Source organism: Hyaena hyaena, unplaced genomic scaffold (assembly GCF_003009895.1).
Source record: "Hyaena hyaena isolate Hyena2069 unplaced genomic scaffold, ASM300989v1 scaffold_1044, whole genome shotgun sequence".
In the NCBI taxonomy this organism is placed as follows: domain Eukaryota; kingdom Metazoa; phylum Chordata; class Mammalia; order Carnivora; family Hyaenidae; genus Hyaena; species Hyaena hyaena.
In genome coordinates this window covers 478,493-499,654 of record NW_024081681.1, presented here as the reverse complement: position 1 = coordinate 499,654, position 21,162 = coordinate 478,493, and the positions used below count along the sequence as shown (strand labels likewise).

The following is a 21,162-nucleotide window of genomic DNA, read 5'->3' as shown; positions in this document are numbered from 1 at the left end:
TACAAATTTATTTACTTTTCAAAGTCCCATCAGGCAGTGCAAGATTGGTAAGGCTTTCTATAATGTCATGGGACTCCAGCTTCATAAGATCTGGTTTTCGATTACCTATTGGACTCTTATTGTTTTGTGGGTGCTTATTAGACATTAGCAAAATTAACCATTTTTCAAAAAAGTGGCAAACAAGTCTTCTCCTGTGGGTGGTTTATCTTTCAACTTTGCTTAGAGTTTTCTAAGCCATACACAAAATCTTGAATTTAATGGCCAAATCTATTAATTTTTATTATATGGATTGTGAGCTTTGTCTTACAAAGGTCTTCTAATATTCTTCTGAAATTACCTGAAAGTTGTTAGCATGATTTCTTCAAGACCTTTTATCATGTATACCATTAGATCTTTGATCCAATTTCAGCTTGGTATGAAGTGTGAGGTATGGATCCAGATTTAGTTTTTCCAGCTGGCTACTCTATTGTTCCAAGGCTACTCTATTGTTCCAACACCACTTATGGAGTCATTCATCTTTATCCCACTGATCTTAGATGCTGCCTTTAAAACCAGTACTAGGTATAAAATGTTATAAAATATTTCACTGAGGGGATTGTGTGTTTCTTTACTATGCTAATACAATGAAGTACACTACTAGATTTGTTTACAAGGAATAATCATTGCATTCCAGTAATAAATCCTATTCAGTCATAATGTAATATGCTTTGATTATCAGTACAGATTATAGTAGGTTTGTACATTAGTTCCTTTAACTTTACAGGGAAGTTTCATCAATAGGATTTTTTGGTGCTTTTCTTATTTAAGGTTATGTATGCCAGGTTCATTAAATGTATGCCTCTTTCTGACATCCAGAGTGTCTAGAGCACAGAAATGATCTGCATATGGAAAGTCTGATAAAGTTCACTATAAAACAATACGGGTCTAATGACTTTTTAAAGAGGTATTAGTAAATTTCTTCCCCAATTTATTCTATGGTGATGATCTTCGCCATTCCTACTACTTTCATTTGAGTCAATTTTGTATATATATATTTCCTCACAGGGTTCTAAATGTGTTGGCCTAAGTTGTATATTGTTACAAAACATCAGACAAAAATTGAGATTATTGTAACAAACATGTGTCCCCATCACCTAGTTAAAAAATTCCTAGATATACAATTGAATCCCTCCATACTGTTCCCCAATTCCATTCCCATATGTTCCTCTCCACAATACACTATCCTGTTTTACTCCACTCCATGTCTTATACATATGCTGTACATAAAACAGTCTCAGAAGTTTTAAAATTTACACTCAGAACTGTACTTACCTTTCTGCAACTTGTTTTTTTTCTCTCAACATTTATACTATGTTGCTATATGAAACTCTAGCTCATGAGTTTTTAAAAGCTGTATGCTATAAAGTGTTAAAACCACACTATCTGTATTCATCTCTGTTGCTGGATATTTAGACTGGCTTAAAGTTTCCCCAATTTTCCCTTTTTCTTTTTTTCTCCTTTGTAAAGCCTCAAAATAAGGGCAAAATGACTGCACATAAGAATTCTTTTTTAATTTAGCTTTTTCTACATTTGAGACATTTTCAGTATCCTGGACCACCAATCTCCTGTATTTTCCTGGGCATTCTGAAAGAAGTAAAGTCTCCCCTAAGGGTCTAATTCATACCTAAGCAATCTGTGGCTCTTTGGTATTTCTCTTTAGCATTCCTTTGGGAAACAAGAAACAACCCCTCATTTTCAGGTATAAGTCTGGAAGGGCTCTGCATCAGTGTTCATTCAGATTCTGCTAACTTAGCAGAACAAAACTTGAAGCCAATGAGGAAGACAGTGACTTTTACTGCTTAGTCATGACTTCTGGAGGCATCCTTTTAAGAGAACTCCTTTGATATTTATTTGGTTTAAAAGCTGGGCATTTCACAAATTTCCCCAAGAAATTATCTTCTAAGATATACCAACCAACTTTGTTTCCTTAATGGTCTTCTATTAATCAGAGAGCTTTAACTGCATATTAGTGAAGGTTTGTTATGAGAATGAGTGGCTGATTTGACATCCCAGTTTACATTTTAAAAAATAGTTACAGTCCTACTTACACAAGAATAAAAATTGAGTTTTTAACACAATATATTAAAACTGACTTTATTAAACTAAGCAGTTTCCTTATATTATACCAAAACTGGGCATAAAAATGTTCTAGTAACTTATGAGCTATACTCTCTACTTGTATAAGAACATTTATTTTCATTTTACCCTTTCTGTTGACTTTATTTTATACTGATATGCGTAAAAACAAAGTCAGATTTATTTTTTTAATGTTTATTTATTTTTGAGTGGGGAAGGGGGGTGGGGGGAGACAGAATCCGAAGCAGACTCCAGGCTCCGAGCTGCACAGAGCCTGACGTGGGGCCTGAACACAGATAATGACCTGAGCCAAAGTCAGATGCTCAACTGAACCACCCAGGTGACCCCAGATTTAGTTTTCAAATGGATAATGTTGCGTGACCCATGACCTACCAGTGAACTAGCTGTATTAGAAACTGGTTAGCTGTATACTGATACTCCAGTAAGGTACAAGAGGATGTCCTAAGTCACAGACATGCTTACAAAATGTATGAGTGTGCTGAAGTAGAGTTTGCACTCATCCCTTTCCAGAAAAACGTCCTTAGCTGGCAATTTCTTTAAACACTACGTTAGGGGATGCTTGGGTGGCTCAGTTGGTTAAGCATCTGACTCTGGATTTCAGCTCAAGTCATGATCTCAAGGGTCCTGAGATCAAGTCCTGAGCTAGAACTTGACAGCCTGGAGCCTGCTTGGGATTTTCTCTCTCCATCTTTCTTGCCCCTCTCCCACTGTCAAAATAAATAAATAAACTTTTAAAAAAAGCAGCTACCTTAGGTTAAGTTAGGATTGAAGTTTATCTTGTAAATACTTTTATTTCATTTGTTACCCATAGCACACCTTCCAAAATAGAAACAGTCAAGTATACTAAGATGAGTCCCCTCAAGCCTTAGAGCAGGTGGCAAGCAGCCTAATCCATTTTTCCCAGATATGTCTTAAAAATATCATCACTTCCTTTTAAAAAATGTTTATTTTGAGAGAGAGGGGGAGAGAGAGGGAGAGAAATAGCATGCACAGCCGGGGAGGAACAGAGAGAGGAGAGAATCTCAAGCAGGCTCCAGCACTGTCAGTACATAGCTGGATGTGGGGCTAGAACCCACAAACTGAGATTGTGACCCAAGTCTAGATCAAGACCCGGACACTCACCCGACTGAGCCACCCAGGCGTCCCCATCGCTTTCTATAGATGTTGTGATGTGAAAAAGTTTAAAGAACACTGCCACAGACCCATGACCACTTTATAGATTACTTCAGGAAACAATTTTATATTTTCTTGAGTCTACAATGCCTAGAATGGTTGGTTCTCTGAACACAGTGTGGTTAATTTTAAATGATCTGACATTAATTTCCAATATCAATGAGGCCTTAAAAGTCTTACTAGTTCTTTTAATTTTAATTGAGTATTTTGAATATTCTCCAATAGCTAGCTAGCGTTATTGGCCAATCCTACAATAAAGCTTTTGCGTAATACTCAGAATATCAAATGTGAAGGTGTCTATACAAAGTAATGCCTTGAAAAATTTTCAGTTTCAAGGACAAAAATACTACAACTTAGGGATACCAAGTACACTGTGATGTTGCTTTTGAATAATCTATCCTAGAAAAGTGAACAGAAGTACACATCCTTCTCAGGATGTTTCACAACACACATGTAATTACAAAACACCTGTGTTAACTGCTGGCAAAATGCGCCTGTATATTTTATACCCCATGAGCAAAGGAACAAACTGATTATCAGTATGGAAGATCTTTTCAAAGGATCTGACACATTCCAAGGTTTTTGGTGTGATTAAGTAAAAAAATGATTTTAACTACAGAAAGGGCAATCCAGATGCTAAGGCATCATCTATAGCTGTCTTTAATTACTCAGAATTCTAAGAATTTCACTTTTCAAGAACATTGTTTAATGAGCCAGAACTTCCAGAACACCTTTTTTTAAATGCTCCTGTTCCCATTTTAGTTTCCAAAATCCCAAATGAAGAAAGCTTCATGAAGATCTGTACCATATATTTACTTAACTCATACAAATGTATTATAAATGTGTATTTAGGAATAGTCCTGAAAAACATCACTGACGTCAGAATACTTACTTATACCCACAGCAACCCCAGGCTTCACATCTGCTTGAACTCCTGTCCCCTCCTATTTTAGCCAGTAACTCCCTTGATCATATTGTTATGACTAGTAAGTGTTAACTCCTCAGAATCTCAATTTTTAAATACATCACCCTAACCACTGCTTCCTGCATTTCCAGGTCATTCCCTTCTAGTACCTCAACTCTAACCATATATAATCCACTGATTGTACCCTATTCTCACTCTCCCTCCTCTCCCTTCTTGGCCTCATTTCCCCTGCTTACCTAGCTTAAGTTCCATAGGCAATCATTTCAACTCTGCCCCCTCTCCCTGTGGTCAGTCGGCTTCTGTTGGCAAAACCACAACTTTGGTTAAATTCAATTCATCTATTCTATGCCTGCACCCGTGCAGCTTTATGTGTTTAAAAGAGCCATACTCACTGGTCTCACTTTAAATCACTAACCTCGAGTCAGCCTTCACTTCGCCGGGTTACCAAACCCTGTCGACCAGGTCCATTCACTCCCCCATTCTTCCAACCAAGAGGACCCCTGTCTCCAGTATCTAACTGCTACATGGTATTTCCCCTTGAAATCTAAAACCAAACTCCTGACCAGCCCTTCCCCTAACCTCGAACCTCCCCCAATTTCTCAACCCCAAAATGTCTCTGACATTTCTCTTTATCTCATATTCTGCAACTAAACTTTTGGTAAATCTTCTTGATTTTATCTTTAACATATAACCGGAACTCACCACCTCTGAAGTCTATAGCTACCATCTAAGACCAAGCTAGCAATCGTTCTCAACTAGATTACTGGTTAGCCTCCTAAGTGTTCCCCTAATTTTGCCCTAGCCTCCATACTTCAGCCTTAAGGTATCATCAACAAGACAACTGCATGTATTTTCAAGATAGCACTTTAGACCATAAAATAGCCAAAGTAATTGACCTTCAGGGGATACAAACACATGATAGTCTAACTGATATGACTGAGCTAGCCAATTAAAGATTCATCTAGTACTTAGTTCAGAATTATAAGACTTTTGAAAATGTCTTTTTAAAAAGGCAAGAGATAATTAACATTGCTAATTCATTTTCTTCAGAAATCCCAATATGGCAAAACTTATGTTTTTAAAATTAGAGAAAACAATTTAACCAAAACCATCAAATTTCATGTTAAATTCTCAATGTTTTCAATGCCCAACACTGATTTTTAAAAAGAAATTAAATAACATGCTTTCACTGAAAAATTTTTAAATTCTATACAATTCAAGCTAATGAAATATTTTATTGTACATAGTAAAAGTGGTGTTTTTTAAAAAAAACACTTCCAGGCCCAGACATCTGCAGGAGTATGTGAGGAAGGGATTCCACTGGAGTATAATAAGCAATACTCGATTGAATGAAACCATAAATCCACCCCACTCTCTATAGTAAATGCTAACATTCAGCAGTGTTGAAACCCTGTAGCATCAGTAAATGTATATTTTAAAATATTACAAACATGCTTATGATGCATAGGAAGACGGAAAAATTTAGACTGTAATGCACACCATATGTACTCCCAGCTTTTCTGATTTACAACCAGTTAAGAATCACAATATCCAAAGAAAGTATTTTAAAATAATATGTGACTCACTGATAAGTGATATTCTACTCAAATAAATAGGAAAATTTTCATTTTAATGTCACATTGAATTTCAGTACTTTTCAATCCAAGAAAAGAAATAAACTGAGACATGGTCATGAGTTCAGGATTATATATATTACAATTTGCCTTGTTATAATACATTTGTGGCTTTATGATAAAAATAACTCAAGGACATATGGAATTCAAGCTAATCTGCGTAACTGTCACAAGAAAAGAAGCATTAAATGCATTTCTGAAATAAGTATTTTCATTTAATTTCAGAATCTCAAAACAGCATTAGACCTTGGCCTTGTTTAAAAAAAGTTTAGTTAAACACTAAGCTAGCTAAATAACCTTCTTGAAAGGTTCAAACACAATTGATATAGAAAATGCTTTCCCTCTAATCTCAATCTTACATAAATGGAAGAGGTGAGGGGGAAAAGGTAGACAATTTCTTTAGCAGCATATATGGCTAAATCCATCAACCACCTTAAACTAGAATGTCCATTATTGACCCCATTAAAAAGAACTGGGCAAATACCAAAAGTTACCCACTTCATAAACCAAAAGACAACAATTTTAGGGTTACGATAAGTAAAATATTTTTGAAAACTTCAAAAACTTTTAACATTAAACTAGAGGAATCATCTCTTAATTGTAAGAAAGATAGGTATAACAGAAAGTAAAAGACATTTTAAACTTAACTGATTTTCAACCCTCTTTGAACAAAAGAAATGAAAAATAATGGTTGATTAGCTAAGCTTTGTGCTTTAACCAAACTAATTAATTACAGTGATTTTAAATGGCAACAGCCCATTTGACTGGGTGGCTTGACAGTTCTGAATACTTTTGCAATGATTTTTTTTAAAACGCAAAGACACTAAAATGACCCGGTCATGCAATGTTCATCTTATGCATTCTGCATCTCTTTGCCAATCTTGTAGCTAAGGATCTTGTTCCAATCAATCTTAGTGCGTGTAACTGGCAACTGTCGACGTAAGGCTTTGAAAGTAGTATCCGACATTGTCTGATAATTCTCACTGATGGCGGTCTATGAAAAATAGTAGTTAAAAGTTTAAAGAAATAAAAGGAACAGAACAATTTATAAAACATACATGTTTTAGGAAAAATCTTTATTTAAGCAGCCTCTTTCACTGTTTTTAAAAAGTAGAAAAAAAAGGAAAATAAAAACTCCAATGTGGTTTTAAATGTTATTTAAAAGCAGCTAACAGAAAAAGCTTACTACTGCTATTATTATTATATTTTTAAGTAAGCTCCAAACCCAACATGGAGCTTGAACTCACAACTCTTTAGATCAAGAGTCATATGCTCTACTAATTAGACAGCCTGGTGCACCTAAAAAGTCTGTAATCTTTTTTGAATAATTAAATTTAATGAAATGAACTTGCAAATTATTTAATATTTGTGTGTCTTCATTTTGGATCTATTTTACTATTTCCCTCAGAACAATTTTATAAATTACTGTTTGCAAGGAGTAGAAATGTGGCCAATCCACAAATTAAATGCGTAAGTTCAAGAGCGCAGTTTAGAAACTGATAAATAATGTAAAAGGTAGAGTATAAAATGAAATATGATCTAAGTAAGTCACATATAATCCAAGTGCTTTGGGAAATACTTCATAAATTAAAATTTTCAATCAGAAATCCACTTAAAATCTTGACATATTGTGGGGCGCCTGGGTGGCTCAGTCGGTTAAGCGTCCGACTTTGGCTCAGGTCATGATCTCATGATTCATGGGTTCGTGCCCCATGTCAGGCTCTGTGCTGACAGCTAGCTCAGAGGCTGGAGCCTGCTTCAGATTCTGTGTCTCCCTCTCTCTCTGACCCTCTCCAGCTCACACTCTCTCTCTCTCAGAAATAAAAAAAACAAAAAAAACCCCTTGACATATTGTGACCAATACTCAGGAATTACAGCTGGTTAAAATAGTTTTGGCTATATTAAGTTTGCCACTGAAATAAAAGAAAAAAACAAACAAAAAGCCCCCAAAACTACATTTTATTATAGTGAAACAATGAAAAGGTCAGGCTTATGACTGAAATTAAAATTTCAGTGCCATAATTTATAAGCAAATATGTATCATGTAATATTTTTGAAAATCATACCTGGTATTCATTTTCTGCAGCTTCTACAATCTTTATAAATTCTTTTGCTGTCTGCACTTCATTCTGAATGAAAAACAAAACCAAAATAAATAGTAACTTAAAACTACATTATTTAAGTTTTCCAATTTTTTTGAGTATAGCTGACACACAATGTTACAGTAGTTTCAGCTGTACAACATAGTGATTCGACAAGTTTATATATTATGCTGTGCTCACAAGTGTAGTTACCATCTGTCACCATACAATGCTATTATAGTATTATCGACTACATTTTGTGCCTTTTATTCCCATGACTTCTTTCTATAAGTAGAAGCCTGTATTTCCCACTCCTCTTCACCATTTTGCCCATCTCCTCACCTCCACTCTCTCTGGCAACCATCAGTTTGTTCTCTGTATTTATATTTGCTTTTCGTTTATTCATTTGGTTTTTTTGTTTTTAGATTCCACATGAATGAAATCCTATGGTATTTGACTCTCTCAATCTGACTTATTTCACTTATTTTAATATCCCGCAGGCCATCCATGTTATTGCAAACAGCACGATCTCCTTTTTAATGGCTGCGTAATATTCCTGCGTGTGTGTGTGTGTGTGTGTGTGTGTGTGTGTGTGTGTAATTGTGTATACACACATCTCCCACATCTTCCTTATCCATTAGTCTATTGATGGATACTTAGGTTGCTTCTGTATCTTGTAATTATTCATTAGTGGCATTACTGAATCATATGGTATTTCTATCTTTAATTTTTTGAGGAACCTCCACACTGTTTTCCACAGTGGCTAACTAGTTTGCATTCCCACAAATAGTACATGAGGGTTCTTTTCCTCCATATGCTTATCAACACTTATTATTTCTTGACTTTTTGATTTTAGCCATTCTGATAGGTATAAGGTGATATCTCATTGTGGTTTTGATTTCCATTTCCTGATGATTAATGATGTTGAGCATCTCTATGTGTCTACTGGCCACCTGTATGTCTTCTTTAGAAAATATCTATTCAGGTCCTCTGCCCATTTCCTCGCCCATTTTTAATCAGACTGTTTCCCATAATTTTGTTTCCCATGCCTGAGGATACATACTTTGAAAAATTATCCGAATGGCAAGGTCAAAAATACTACTGCCTATGTTCTCTTTTAGGATTTTAATGGTCTCAGGTTTCACATTTAGGTCTTTAATCCATTTTGAGTTTATTTTGTGTATTATTTTTAAATAAGTATGTCAATATATGTATGGTTAAAGATTTACTATAATTTAATAACACAGGTGGAAATTATGGCAAAGGGGAAAGACTGTATTATCAGTTATCCTAAGTCTAAGGGGAACACGTCAAAAATATTTTAACAGTCTACAGAATGAGCCTGGTTTCACTGTTTAAGAAAAGTGAAGTCTTAATAATACATATTGAAAGTGCCTGGGTGGCTAATTTGGTTAAGCGTCCTATTTGGCCCTAGTCATGAAATTGCAGTTTGTGAGTCTGAGCCCCATGCTGGGCTCTGTGCTGACAGCTCAGAGCCTGTAGCCTACTTTGGATTCTGTGTCTCCCTCTCTCTCTACCCCTACCCCTCTTGTGCTCTGTCTTTCTCTCTCTCTCAAAAATAAAAATAAACATTAAAAAAATTTTTTAAACACATATTAATGAAAACTTTAATTATAACACTTAACATGAATTTGACAATCTTTATAGGTAAGTAGTCATATATTTCTAAGTAATGACTGAATATTATTAAATATGCACTGAACAATATTTACCATCATAATAATACATTTTTAAAACATTAGGAAAAGTCTATTTTAAAGTTTAAGGTGAGAGGCACATGGATGGCTCTGTCAGTTGGGAGTCTGACTTCAGCTCAGGTCATGATCTTGTGGTTCACGGGTTCAGACCAGCACTGGGCTTCATGCTAGCAGCACAGGGCTTGCTTGGAATTATCTCCCTCACCCCCTCTCTAAGCCCCTCCCCCACTTCCTCTCAAAATTTTAGAAATATAGTTTAATGTGAATTTACTGTAGTGTTTAAATATGTTCTGGAATATATGGGTTTCTTTGCTTTTCCTAACAGTAAAAAAGTTACTAGAAATTTAAACTATTTCATATATCAGTGCTAATGTAAAATTCTCTACTATCTTACTTTATGTATTATACATATTTACATATATATTTCCAGAACATGTGCATTTTTTCTGTCCAAAAACAGTAAAAAAATAAAATCCTGTGTAAGGTAAAGTGAAAACTGCATTTCTAAAAAGCAGCACAAAATGCGTATAAGTCAAGTTTAATTACTATGAACATCTCTCACAACTCCACAGTCTATACTTTTGTAGACAGCTGTCTCTTAGGAAGATATCTTTGCTCAGTGTCAAACTCCCTAAAGAAGAGAGCACCAAGTACCCTGTCAAGCAAATAATGTTACATGTATGCACATGATACAGAACAATACCAAATACAGTGTCTCACGGAACACCAGACATTAGTTTCTTTAACTGGCAAATTTTGCAAGTAGAGTACCATTTAGCAAAAAGGCAGAAATCATCTAAGTGCTAATGAAACATTTTTTTAAATACCAGCTCTCTTCCCTTCTCAGGTAGCATCTGGCCTGATACATTCACACATTTCTTAATGTTAAATCAAACACTTTCTTAAATTAAAAATTAACTCTTTATATCTTAGGTTAATTTTGTATATTAGTAGTTGATGTTTATAATATATTGGTACTTTGAGATGTAAAACACAAGTGTTTATGGGAAGATGTAAAATGTGACTACAAGTATTATATTATTAATATCACTGGGGCAAAAAGAATCCACAGATAAATAGCTGCATATGTAATGGAAAGAATGTATGAGAAAACTATGTGGAGAAATAAAACCAAGTTCAAAGTTTCTTGAATTTGAAAGCTGAACTTGAGAAAAACTTCATTAAATCATAATCCAGATACGGGGGAAAAAATAGAATTTAAAGTTAAGTACAGAATCACAGACCTAAATTTAAGAGGTAAAACTATAAAATTCTTAGAAAAAAATACTGGAGTAAATCTTCATGACCTTAGGCAATGGTTTCTATTAATATTCCAAAAGTACAAGTAACAAGAACATAAAATAAATTTGACTACATCCAAACTAAAATCCTTTGTTCTGCAAATGATATGATCAAGATACATGGAACAGGAAAAAATATTGGCAAATCCTATTATCTGATACAGGACTCATATCCAGAATATATAAGCAACAATCACAACTCACCAATAAAACCACAAGTAAACAATTAAGAACTAGACAAAGGATCTGAATAGACATTTTCCCAAAAAAGGCATATAAGTTACCAATAATACATGAAAAGATGCTCAGTATCATTTTCTATTAGGGAAATGTAAATAAAAACCACAAGATTCATCATTCATTCATCATCTGAATTCAAGATTCATTCATATCAACTAGGATTATTATAATCAAAATGGCAGCCATAAGTTTTGGTGAAGATGTGGAGAAACTGGAGCCCTCAACTGATGTAAATGTAAAATGGTGAAGCCACTTTGGAAAAACTCTGGCCAAAGTTTTTCAAAACGTTAAACTTAGAACTACCATGAATCAGCAATTCCATTACCACCAAAGAAAAATTAAAACAAGGAAGAGTACACAAAGGTTCAAAACAGCAAAAAGTAAAAAACCATACAAATATCCATCCAACTGATAAAGTGATAAATGCAACGTGGTATATGGAATATTATTTGGGAATAAAAAACAATTTACTACTGATGCATGCTCCAACATGGATAAAACATTAAAAACGTCATGTTAAGTGAAAAAAGTCACAAAAGATCACATGCTGTAGGATCCCATTTAAATGAAATGTCCAGAATAAGCAAACCCATGGCGTTAAAAAATAAATTCACAGTTGTCTAGGACTGAGAGGGGTAGGGGAGAGGACTCGTTGGGGGATGGGCAGTGCCTGCTAATGGGTAGAGGATTTTTGGAAGACAAAATAGTTCTAAATTAGATTGTGGTGATTATTGTACAATCTTGTTAAATACTAAAAAACAAGGAATTTTGCACTTTAAATGGGTGAACTGAATGGTATGTGAATTATATATCAATAAGGCTGCTAAAAAAGTCAGGTACAGACATCTTTAATCTACCTAAAAACACTTAAATCAGAGGCAGAAATATTACTTAAAATATTAATTCCAGAACTATTCTGGTTTTACAGAAGCATTAGGTTGTTGAAATTTTATTTTGGAATTACTTACAGACACTGTTAGGGAATCTTGTATATCTTTATGACTCACTAACTGAACATTACCATCTTCATAATAATGAACCTATTAGAAAAAGAAATTATAGAGACCACATTATAAGAATCATCAAGATCTTCATAGTTTCAACAATCACATCAGTGCATATGACCATCAATTTCCACTCTAAACCTAGACTTCTCTGCTGAGCTCCCGACCTTTCAAACTCCAGTGAAACTTTCTGCTCTCATAAAGGGAGGAGACAAATTTGCAGTTCTTGTATTTACTCAGACAAGCCCTCCACTGACCTGACTGCTGGACATTTTTACCTCATAGATATTCTACTGATATCTAAACCCCAGATGTCCAAAATTGAGCTCACAATATTCCCTCCCAAATGTCACTCCTCTTTTGTGCATTTCCACCAACCATTTAATTCCTCGAATTCGGACATGAATTTATTCAATAAACGCTGGGTGATTACTATATATGCCTGTTACTACAGAAGGTTCCAGGGATGCACAGCTTTTAAAAAAGAGTCCCTGGCCTTATATTTCAACACAATACAGAAAGAGTTATGTTCAACGTCTTGAGACTCTCTAGGAGATTTAAAGAAGGATTTCAGAAAAGAGGTAATAAATAGTTGCATTTAAAAATAGGAGTATGACAACAATTAAACCAGGGAAGATAAAGCAACTGAACTTTGAGAACAGCATTCTTTAGAAATGGAGGTACTTATAGCTGGAATGTGTGTGAGACTACGGAGGGAGAAGAGTGGCTGAAGAAATAAATAGGTAAAGACGAGTCAACTTTGGGCCTTGTATGCCATGCAAACATGTCTGGACTATCTCGTAGGTAACCGTGGTCTTACCTAAGAAAGTAATATATCTAGATTTAAATTTTTAAAAATCATCTTTGCGATGATAGCAATGTGAAAAATAGATTAGGGGATGGCAAAGGGTCCAGTAATTCAACAAATTAACAATTTTATGCTAGGCATCGTGCTAACTGATGAAGACAGAACTGTGAACCAGACAATTCCAGCTCTCAACAAGCTTTGGCTCAACAGAGGCTTCATTTTAGAAAAAATTCAGGTGAAAGCTACTGAGGCCTAACTGAAGCCTCACTGGTCACCATTCATCAAGCACTTCACATCTGGCTCTGTTCTAACCATTTTGCCCATATCAACTAATCTTCAGACAATCATTTGAGCTTTCTATTACTGTTTTCATTTTTTGACTCATGAGGAAACAAGCAAAAACAGCTAAATTAAATAACTTCCTGTCGTAATATAACTAAGCAGACAGAACTGGGATTCAAACTCAAGCAGTCTGCTTTCAAATTCCACACTCTTAATCTGTATTCTCTAGCCCCTAATGGACAGTTATACTGAGACACAAAAGACTAGACATGTATAGTGGAGTCAGGTGATATAACAGCAGTATCTGATTCATCTTTATTCCTTTATAGCTTTTAGCACAATACCTTTCATGATAGTTAACAAATGTATTGAATAAATAAGTGAACCAAGATAGAAAAAGACTGTTCAGTCTTTTCCTTTGACTTGTTTAGTAATATTTATATTCAAATACTTGGTTTTATTTATTAAATGTTCTTCTATATAAACATTTAAGCTTACATTAAGAGTCAAAGAATTCAATTATGGTAGATTTCTTATAAGAAACCAAATAAGAATATAGAAGATACTTGAAGGATATATGTCATATGTACACATATTAATATATACATATAATAAAAGGTATTTATAATCTAACATACATACATATACTAATATTAAACTTCACCCAATTCCACCTAATTCAGAAAATAGAACAGCACAACTCAAACTCAGAGGATGCCTGGATGAAAAAACTGTATGAAGAGCAGACCAAATGGTAGTATCTAATTTTAGCTGTGTTTTTAGAATCTGTAAGCTATCCTTGCAGATTTTTATGACTGCAAGGTTATTTGAAAGATGAAATCAGCACTACCTGTTTTTCCCATTACCTCAAAACAAATATCTGGGAAAGAAATGGTGATTGTATACTAAGAAAACGTAAACTTATGAGTTAGTTGTTTCTCTGTTCAGAGTCATCTAGAGATCAGTAAACAAATACTTTTTACTTCATACCTGAATTTTCAAGATGCCAACCACTTGAGTGGTTGAAGGAGTGATTGTAAACTTCCATTCTGACCTCCAACGACCATTCCTTAAAAATAAAAACAGCAGCTGTAAATAAGGCAGGGAAAATAATTTGAATAAATTTTAAGTTCTGGATTTAAATTTAGTGCTACAGTATGCGAGTACGTGGGAAGGATGCTGGATATTCATTTTTTAATCACTGAAATACTTCAAAGAATCAAAGGGTTAAGTTCAGTTATGAGCTACATTTGGTCTTCATCCTATTGATTAAAAAGAACCTATATAATGGACTCAACTAATGAATTCTAAAGCTAAGTCTTAAAATACAGTTTAAAAACTAAATTAAATAAGCTACTTTTGGAGAAAATTTTAAGCTACTTCTTTACAACTGACACATTTGTGCTTTAAGAATGAACTGAGTAAATAGATGAAGGAGAGCTGGAGATATAGGCTTCCAGTTATGAAATTAAGAAGTCAAGAGGATAAAAAGAAACAGGGAATATACTCAAAAACACTGTAATAAGGTATGGTGACAGATAGCAGTTTTACTTGGGGTGAGCACAGCGTAACTATAAACTTGTCCAATCATTACACTTTATACCTTAAACTAATATAACCTTGTGTGTCAAGTATACTTCAATTAAAAAAAAAAAACCTGAGTCAATGTTCAGATCATCAGGGGCTTTCAAAGTACAGTCAACCCAGTTTGACAGTCACTGAATGATACAAAGTACCAAATAATTTTAAAAACAAGGGATAGAAATACATTTTATATCCAGAAGAGAAGGTCTTTATATAAGGAGTTGTAAGAGTCCATTATTTTTTCTCTTTTCCAGTTTAAGGATTCAATTTCCACATAAAAGGTACAACCTCTTCTCACTTCTCAAAAATGACTTTTAGGGGGCACCTTGTAGCTCAGTTGATTGAGCATCTGACTTTGGCTCAAATCATGATCTCTCAGTTCATGAGTCTGAGCCCTGAGTTGGGCTCTGCTGTCAGTCTGTCAGCTGGGAGCCTGCTTTGGATGCTGTCTCACTCTCTATGCCCTTCCCCTGCCTGTGCTCCCCCCAAAATAAATAAATATTAAAAAAAAAAAAAAAACTTTTGGCATACAAATTAACATATATTAATGGTAGGAAATTGTGACATTACAAACAAGCAACCAGTATATTGTTAACTCATTTTTGTCTCCTTGTCCATATATCAACACTGACTGCAAAAAGTAAAAAGGAATTCCAAATCAGGTAATGGTAACTGACAATTTAAGAACTATTTCAAAAGATCCTTCCAAAGGCATTACTACCATATAGTAATGATAAATGATGCTGAGTAGATAGTACAGACCCCTTTTATCAGTGGAGAACATACTTGAGATGTCCTAGATTTTATTTATATTCTTCCCTCTCTTCTATTAACACTGTAACTAACAAATGTTAATTTGTTATTCAACAAATATTTATTAGGCCTCCAAAACTGCTAAACATTAGGGAAACAGGAGAGACCAAGAAGAAAATGTCCTAGTAAAATCTGAGAAACATCCATGACTAATACCTTTTGAGTTTTATTCCATCTGTATTTTAGGTGAACTGAAGTATATTTCTTTGTAACAAACTATTTAGATTTTACTGAGATTATTGTGGTATGTCATGTTTAATACTTTGGAATGTCATTTAAAATTTATCTTTTCTAAAAAGTGGAAGTAAGTTTTAACTTCAATGATACAATGTTCATAGTGATAGTTTGGGAGAAAAATTCACATTTTTGTGAAGCAGATTAGTGAGAATAGAAAACTCAAGCATCTTCATTTTACATAAAGCTCAAATAAATTCTGTTTTTGAAAACTGATTAATAAATTCACTAAACATCTCCAATACATTTTAAAGTAAAACTTAAATAAGAATTTTCCTTTAATAGTTCAATCTTTAGAAGACTGATTTTAGGATATTTATCTTGGCACAAATAGCATAAATTACTAGCAATTTTGTGAAGATTTATTTCTTTAGGATATTGGTAGGTTACTGCTACAAGTTTTTATGCCTAAAATGGAGGAACTACAATTATATTAAGTCCATAAAAGTAACTTTGTACATCAGAATCTTTAGGGAATTACAGCTTGTCATCAAGGCTTATGTTTACAGATGGAATTGATTTTCCTTCAGTGATCATGGATCTGCATGCCTCCAAATGTTCTTGGTTAACCATGTAACCTTGCATTTATTTCCAAGATGGTTAAACAGTGGAGCAATCTTGGGCCATGGACCAAATCAGTCCACAGGGGTTACTGATACCTCTTACTCTACCCTCAAGAGCACAACCAACCAACTCAGCTAACAAGTCAAATATTATGACTATACTTACTCTGATGATATTAGTATGTATTAACAAAAAAGGAGGATAAAGGTAAACATTTCATTCAAGTCTGAATTTATGAAGTCTTGCAGAGCCTCAAAATTTTATTAAAAGAGGTATCTCAGAAATAGTCTTGTCCAAAGAATAAAAAAGCCCAACATGTCAAAGGTCCAAGACTAATAGTGAAAGTCAGTGCTTTAGGGGACTGGACTTTTATAAGGAATAATCAAATAATTTCTTTGATCATAAAATTATAACCCAAATAAAATTATGATGATAATATGCCTCACTGTATAAAACATGTCATTACTTCCTTACATTTGCCAATCAAGCATTAAGCAATCTACATGAAAATATCTACTTCTGAGCCCCCAAAGTTCACCAGAAAAATCACTATTCTTTCCTTTATGATCACCTCAGTCCTCTTCTCCCATATAAGTCTCACTCAGGAACAATCCCTTTTCAGAATGAGCATACGGGCTTGCCAACTGGTCTGCTCACAGGCACAAATGTTCCCTTAGGATGCTGCGTGCAAGTCTCTAAAAACACTCAATGCCATCCCACGCTCTTTTCACAGAGTGTCAATGGATTTACTGCTACCTTTAAATAAGTGTGCTGATTATGGAGCAGATACCTTTCTTATATCAAAAGGCTGAAGCTTTACGTTTAGACTGCACTTAGTCAATTATAAACAAATAAGGGATAGGTCCAACCAATAAAGCAAGGATTATAGAGGATATAAGCAATGTCAAAATTCCCCAAAATACAAAACTGTCACTTACCAAAAGTTTTTTGCTTGGAACTGATGGCTTTCTATGCATGCAATAATGGTTTGCTGTCCATCTATTTTTTTACCATATACCTTAATGGCAAAAAAAAAAAAAAAAAAAGAGAAGAGTAAATGCAGAGCCACAGAATGTTCAATTTTAAACATTTATAAAAAACTGTGTATCACTTTGATAGGAACATATAAAAGAATACCAAGTAGGTCATCATTTCAATATAGTAGCTAGAAAAACAAATACTCTAACATGTACACTTATAATCACAAATTTTAGTGAATCATGATGAGCTCAATATTATTTATTTATTTATTTATTTATTTATTTATTTATTTTAAATGTTTATTCTGAGAGAGAGTGCAAGTGAGGGAGGGGAAGACAGAAGGGGACAGAGGATCTGAAGTGGGCTGTGCATCAACAGCAGCGAGCTTGATGTGGGGCTTGAACTATGAATCACGAGATCATGACCTGAGCTGAAGTCGGATGCTTAACTGAGCCACTGAGGTGTTCCAAGAGCTCAAAATTTAAGAAACAAAACCCATCATTATACTCTAAAATATTCATAAACATCCTAGACATACCAAACTCTTCATTCCAAAAACAGGTATCACAAGGGAAGTTTATTTTAAACATAGATACCAATTTGGCTGTTTATACACAAACAAATATTGGACCTACATTGTAATTATTACCTTTGTTTCCTTTATGATCTTGGGGGTTCCATTTCTTTAGTCATTTTACAAAGTATTAGGATAGAGCTGAGAAAGTTAATTTACTTATAGATGAGAAAGGTCATTAATAGAATGCCTGTGATAATATGATGATGTTATTTTACCTCTTGCTTACTGCTTTAAAAGTAATGGATATTTTGTGTCTCTCAATCCTCCTGGAACAAATAAGACTCTCATACTCAACCTAACTACCTATTCTTGAGTTATTCTTCCAAAATAATCCTAATCAACAAGGTTATAGTTCAAAGAATTTGTGAAGTATTTTTGGTTATGTTGCAATTTTTCCTCAAATAATTACTGAGAACTAAATTCTTAAGGAAGGGGACCATATGAATTTCTGTCCTACCCAGAAAACTTCTGAGACTGAACTAGGATACTACTGGTAATATTAATAATTATGTTGGGAAAGCAAGTAAAAAAAGGATGTATGGTAACCTTAGGTTCCAGAGGTAGGCAGGGGCCAGGTCCATAGTGCCACAAAAGCTTGGACTCTGTTCAGAAGCCTGGATTCTATCCTAAGTGTAATGGAAAAACCTTTGAATGATTTCAAGCATGGGATTTCCATGATCTGATCTGAACTGCAAAAGATCACTTATGCTATGGAAAGGATCAAAGAAAACACAAACTGTGGGGACATAAAGACTATTTGGATACAATCTTATTAAAAAAAAAAAAAGAAAAAGCATTACTAGATACTATCATAGTTTATCCTGCAAATATACAAATATGTTAAACCTATGAAAGAAAACATTAAAAAAAAAAAACTTGATTATAAAACATGCAAGGATAGGATTCCATTTTCAAATAATTTAATTTGTTCTAAAGGCTTATAACTTAATGAAAAAAAGTTTGATCTAAACTTAATGAGATGAGTTGTGAACATGAGATTAAAGAATCTTATCAAGCTCTAATCAATGCAGGACAATTCTTATGTAGATTTAATTCAAAGTACATTTTCCCATTTTAGGCAATCATAATATATTTACTATTTAGAGTTTCTTGAAAAAAATATTCTTAGAAATGTTTACTTGAAAAAATGGCAACTTATAAAATATCAGTTCTGTAAATTATTATAGATCAGGAGATCATAAAAACACTGTCATATTTACATAAGACAGAAGAAAAAATATGCCTATTGATGACTTACAGTGCAGACCCCATTTGGATAATGTTCTTTTACATAAGCTCGCAGAGCAGTTTCTACTGAAGTTCTCCATGATTCAACTGCATTTTCTGCTTCATATGGTCTTGGATCAGTTGCTTCCTTTCTTAAGTGATCAAATTTGAAACAGATTCTGTTTTTGGGATCCAAAAACTTTCCATTTCCCAAGTCGCCATGTTCTGTTATCAATACCTTCAAGGATGCAATGAATTTTGAAAAAAAAAGTATTTAAAATAGCATTTAAGTACTGATATACATTAATATACATTCACTTAAACTTTGTCCTTAACATGGTAAAATAAATTCTACTCCAAGCAACTGGTTTAACTATATGGCACAACTATAGTAATTCAAATAAGGCTATTCTCATTCAGCTTAGATCAGTGGATCTTTCTCCCAGTATAACTTCTGGCTATCTGTTGAAAATAATGCATCTTTTAATATACTGCTGGAGACTTTTTTTTTTTTTTTCTTGAGAACTATACACAGTTTACTATTTCTGTAATCAGTTTCTACTCCTCAAAACCAAGAAATATGGTAATAACCTCCAATGAGACTGGTTACAAGAATGGCTTTAACACAGACAGAATACTCTTCAGAGTGTCCTATATTGCTCCTGGGCCCCAAATCTCATCTACTGTGAAGTGCCTGATTATTTTCATAATCTATTCATTGACAGCTGTTTTCAACTAACTTCCTAATTTTTTAAACGTGTAATTTATTCATTTATGTACATTTAAATTGTACGTGCATAAATCTGATATTCTGTGCTTTGTTTGAAAAGTTTCCCTCTTTTTCTTCCGTCCCAACTCTCCCAATCTTTGATGGCTTACCTATATCAGGACTTCTCCTTCCCTTTGATACAAATCACGTAAACATAGAATGTATCCTTCTAAATTTTTTTCAATCATATAATCCTACATAGATAAGTAAATACACATCTATTTATACATACACACACCGGGTTTTTTGGGGTCACTGTTTCACAAGAATGGAATGAAAATGCATGCACGCACACACACATTTGTCTGAATCTGACTTTTTTCAATATCAACATTATACTTATAGAAATCCTTCAAAGTCAACTGGTAAACTTCTCATCATTCTTTTTAATGTCTGAATAAATGTCCCATGATGTAAATATAACATAATTTATTCTGCCATTCCTTTATTGATGGACCATCTCTTTATTTTCTGTTTTTCTTTTTCGGGGGAGGAATACGTACATTAAAAATGTTAAAGTATTTTTGTACATAAATTTTAACATACTAATGTTTTTATTTCCACTAAATGCTTCCACATCTCTTAAATATATTCCTGGCAGTGGGGACAGTAGGTAAAAGAGCTATATGTTTTTAATTCTTAATACACTTCCAAAAAATGGCTCTGACAATTCACATTTTTATGAACAGTATATAAGCTATACTTCCTTTCACATTACCACCATCACTAAGCATACAATTCTTTCTTCAGTCTAACACGTATAAAATATCTCATTACTTTAGTTATATTTCTCTGACTACTGACATATCTAAATTCCTTTCACGTGTGGGCCATTTGCTCTTCTGTAAGCAAATATTCTTTAATTTTTTTCATCTGAGTTGTTTTTTTGTTTCATAGATTTATCAGTCCTTTAAGGTATCTGTTTCACTTTATGGTTAAAATAATTACTAAGTAGCAAAATGTCCACCTTTTCTTCTATAGTTTCTGGGTTCCCAGACTTAAATTTAAGAGTATTCCCTGCCTTAATATTGTACAAGTAAAACTCGTTTCTCTTAAAACTTTAATTTTTACAAATTTTTAATCTACCTGAAATTTATTTCTGTATATTGTA

The 21,162-nt window shown here is 33.8% G+C and overlaps 1 protein-coding gene across 1 annotated transcript in view; it reads right to left on the bottom strand.

Moving 5' to 3' along the window:
* Positions 1–5,843: 5,843 nt before the first annotated feature.
* Positions 5,844–21,162, bottom strand: part of CAPZA2 (capping actin protein of muscle Z-line subunit alpha 2) — a 53,116-nt gene continuing 37,797 nt past the window's right edge. The window contains exons 5-10 of the mRNA XM_039222059.1: positions 19,314–19,520; positions 17,436–17,515; positions 14,293–14,371; positions 12,177–12,248; positions 7,935–7,997; positions 5,844–6,862 (exon numbers count right to left, since the gene is read on the bottom strand). Of these exons, the coding sequence (XP_039077990.1) occupies positions 6,722–6,862; positions 7,935–7,997; positions 12,177–12,248; positions 14,293–14,371; positions 17,436–17,515; positions 19,314–19,520 (642 nt within the window). The 3' untranslated portion in view covers positions 5,844–6,721. The remainder of the gene's footprint in view (positions 6,863–7,934; positions 7,998–12,176; positions 12,249–14,292; positions 14,372–17,435; positions 17,516–19,313; positions 19,521–21,162) is intronic.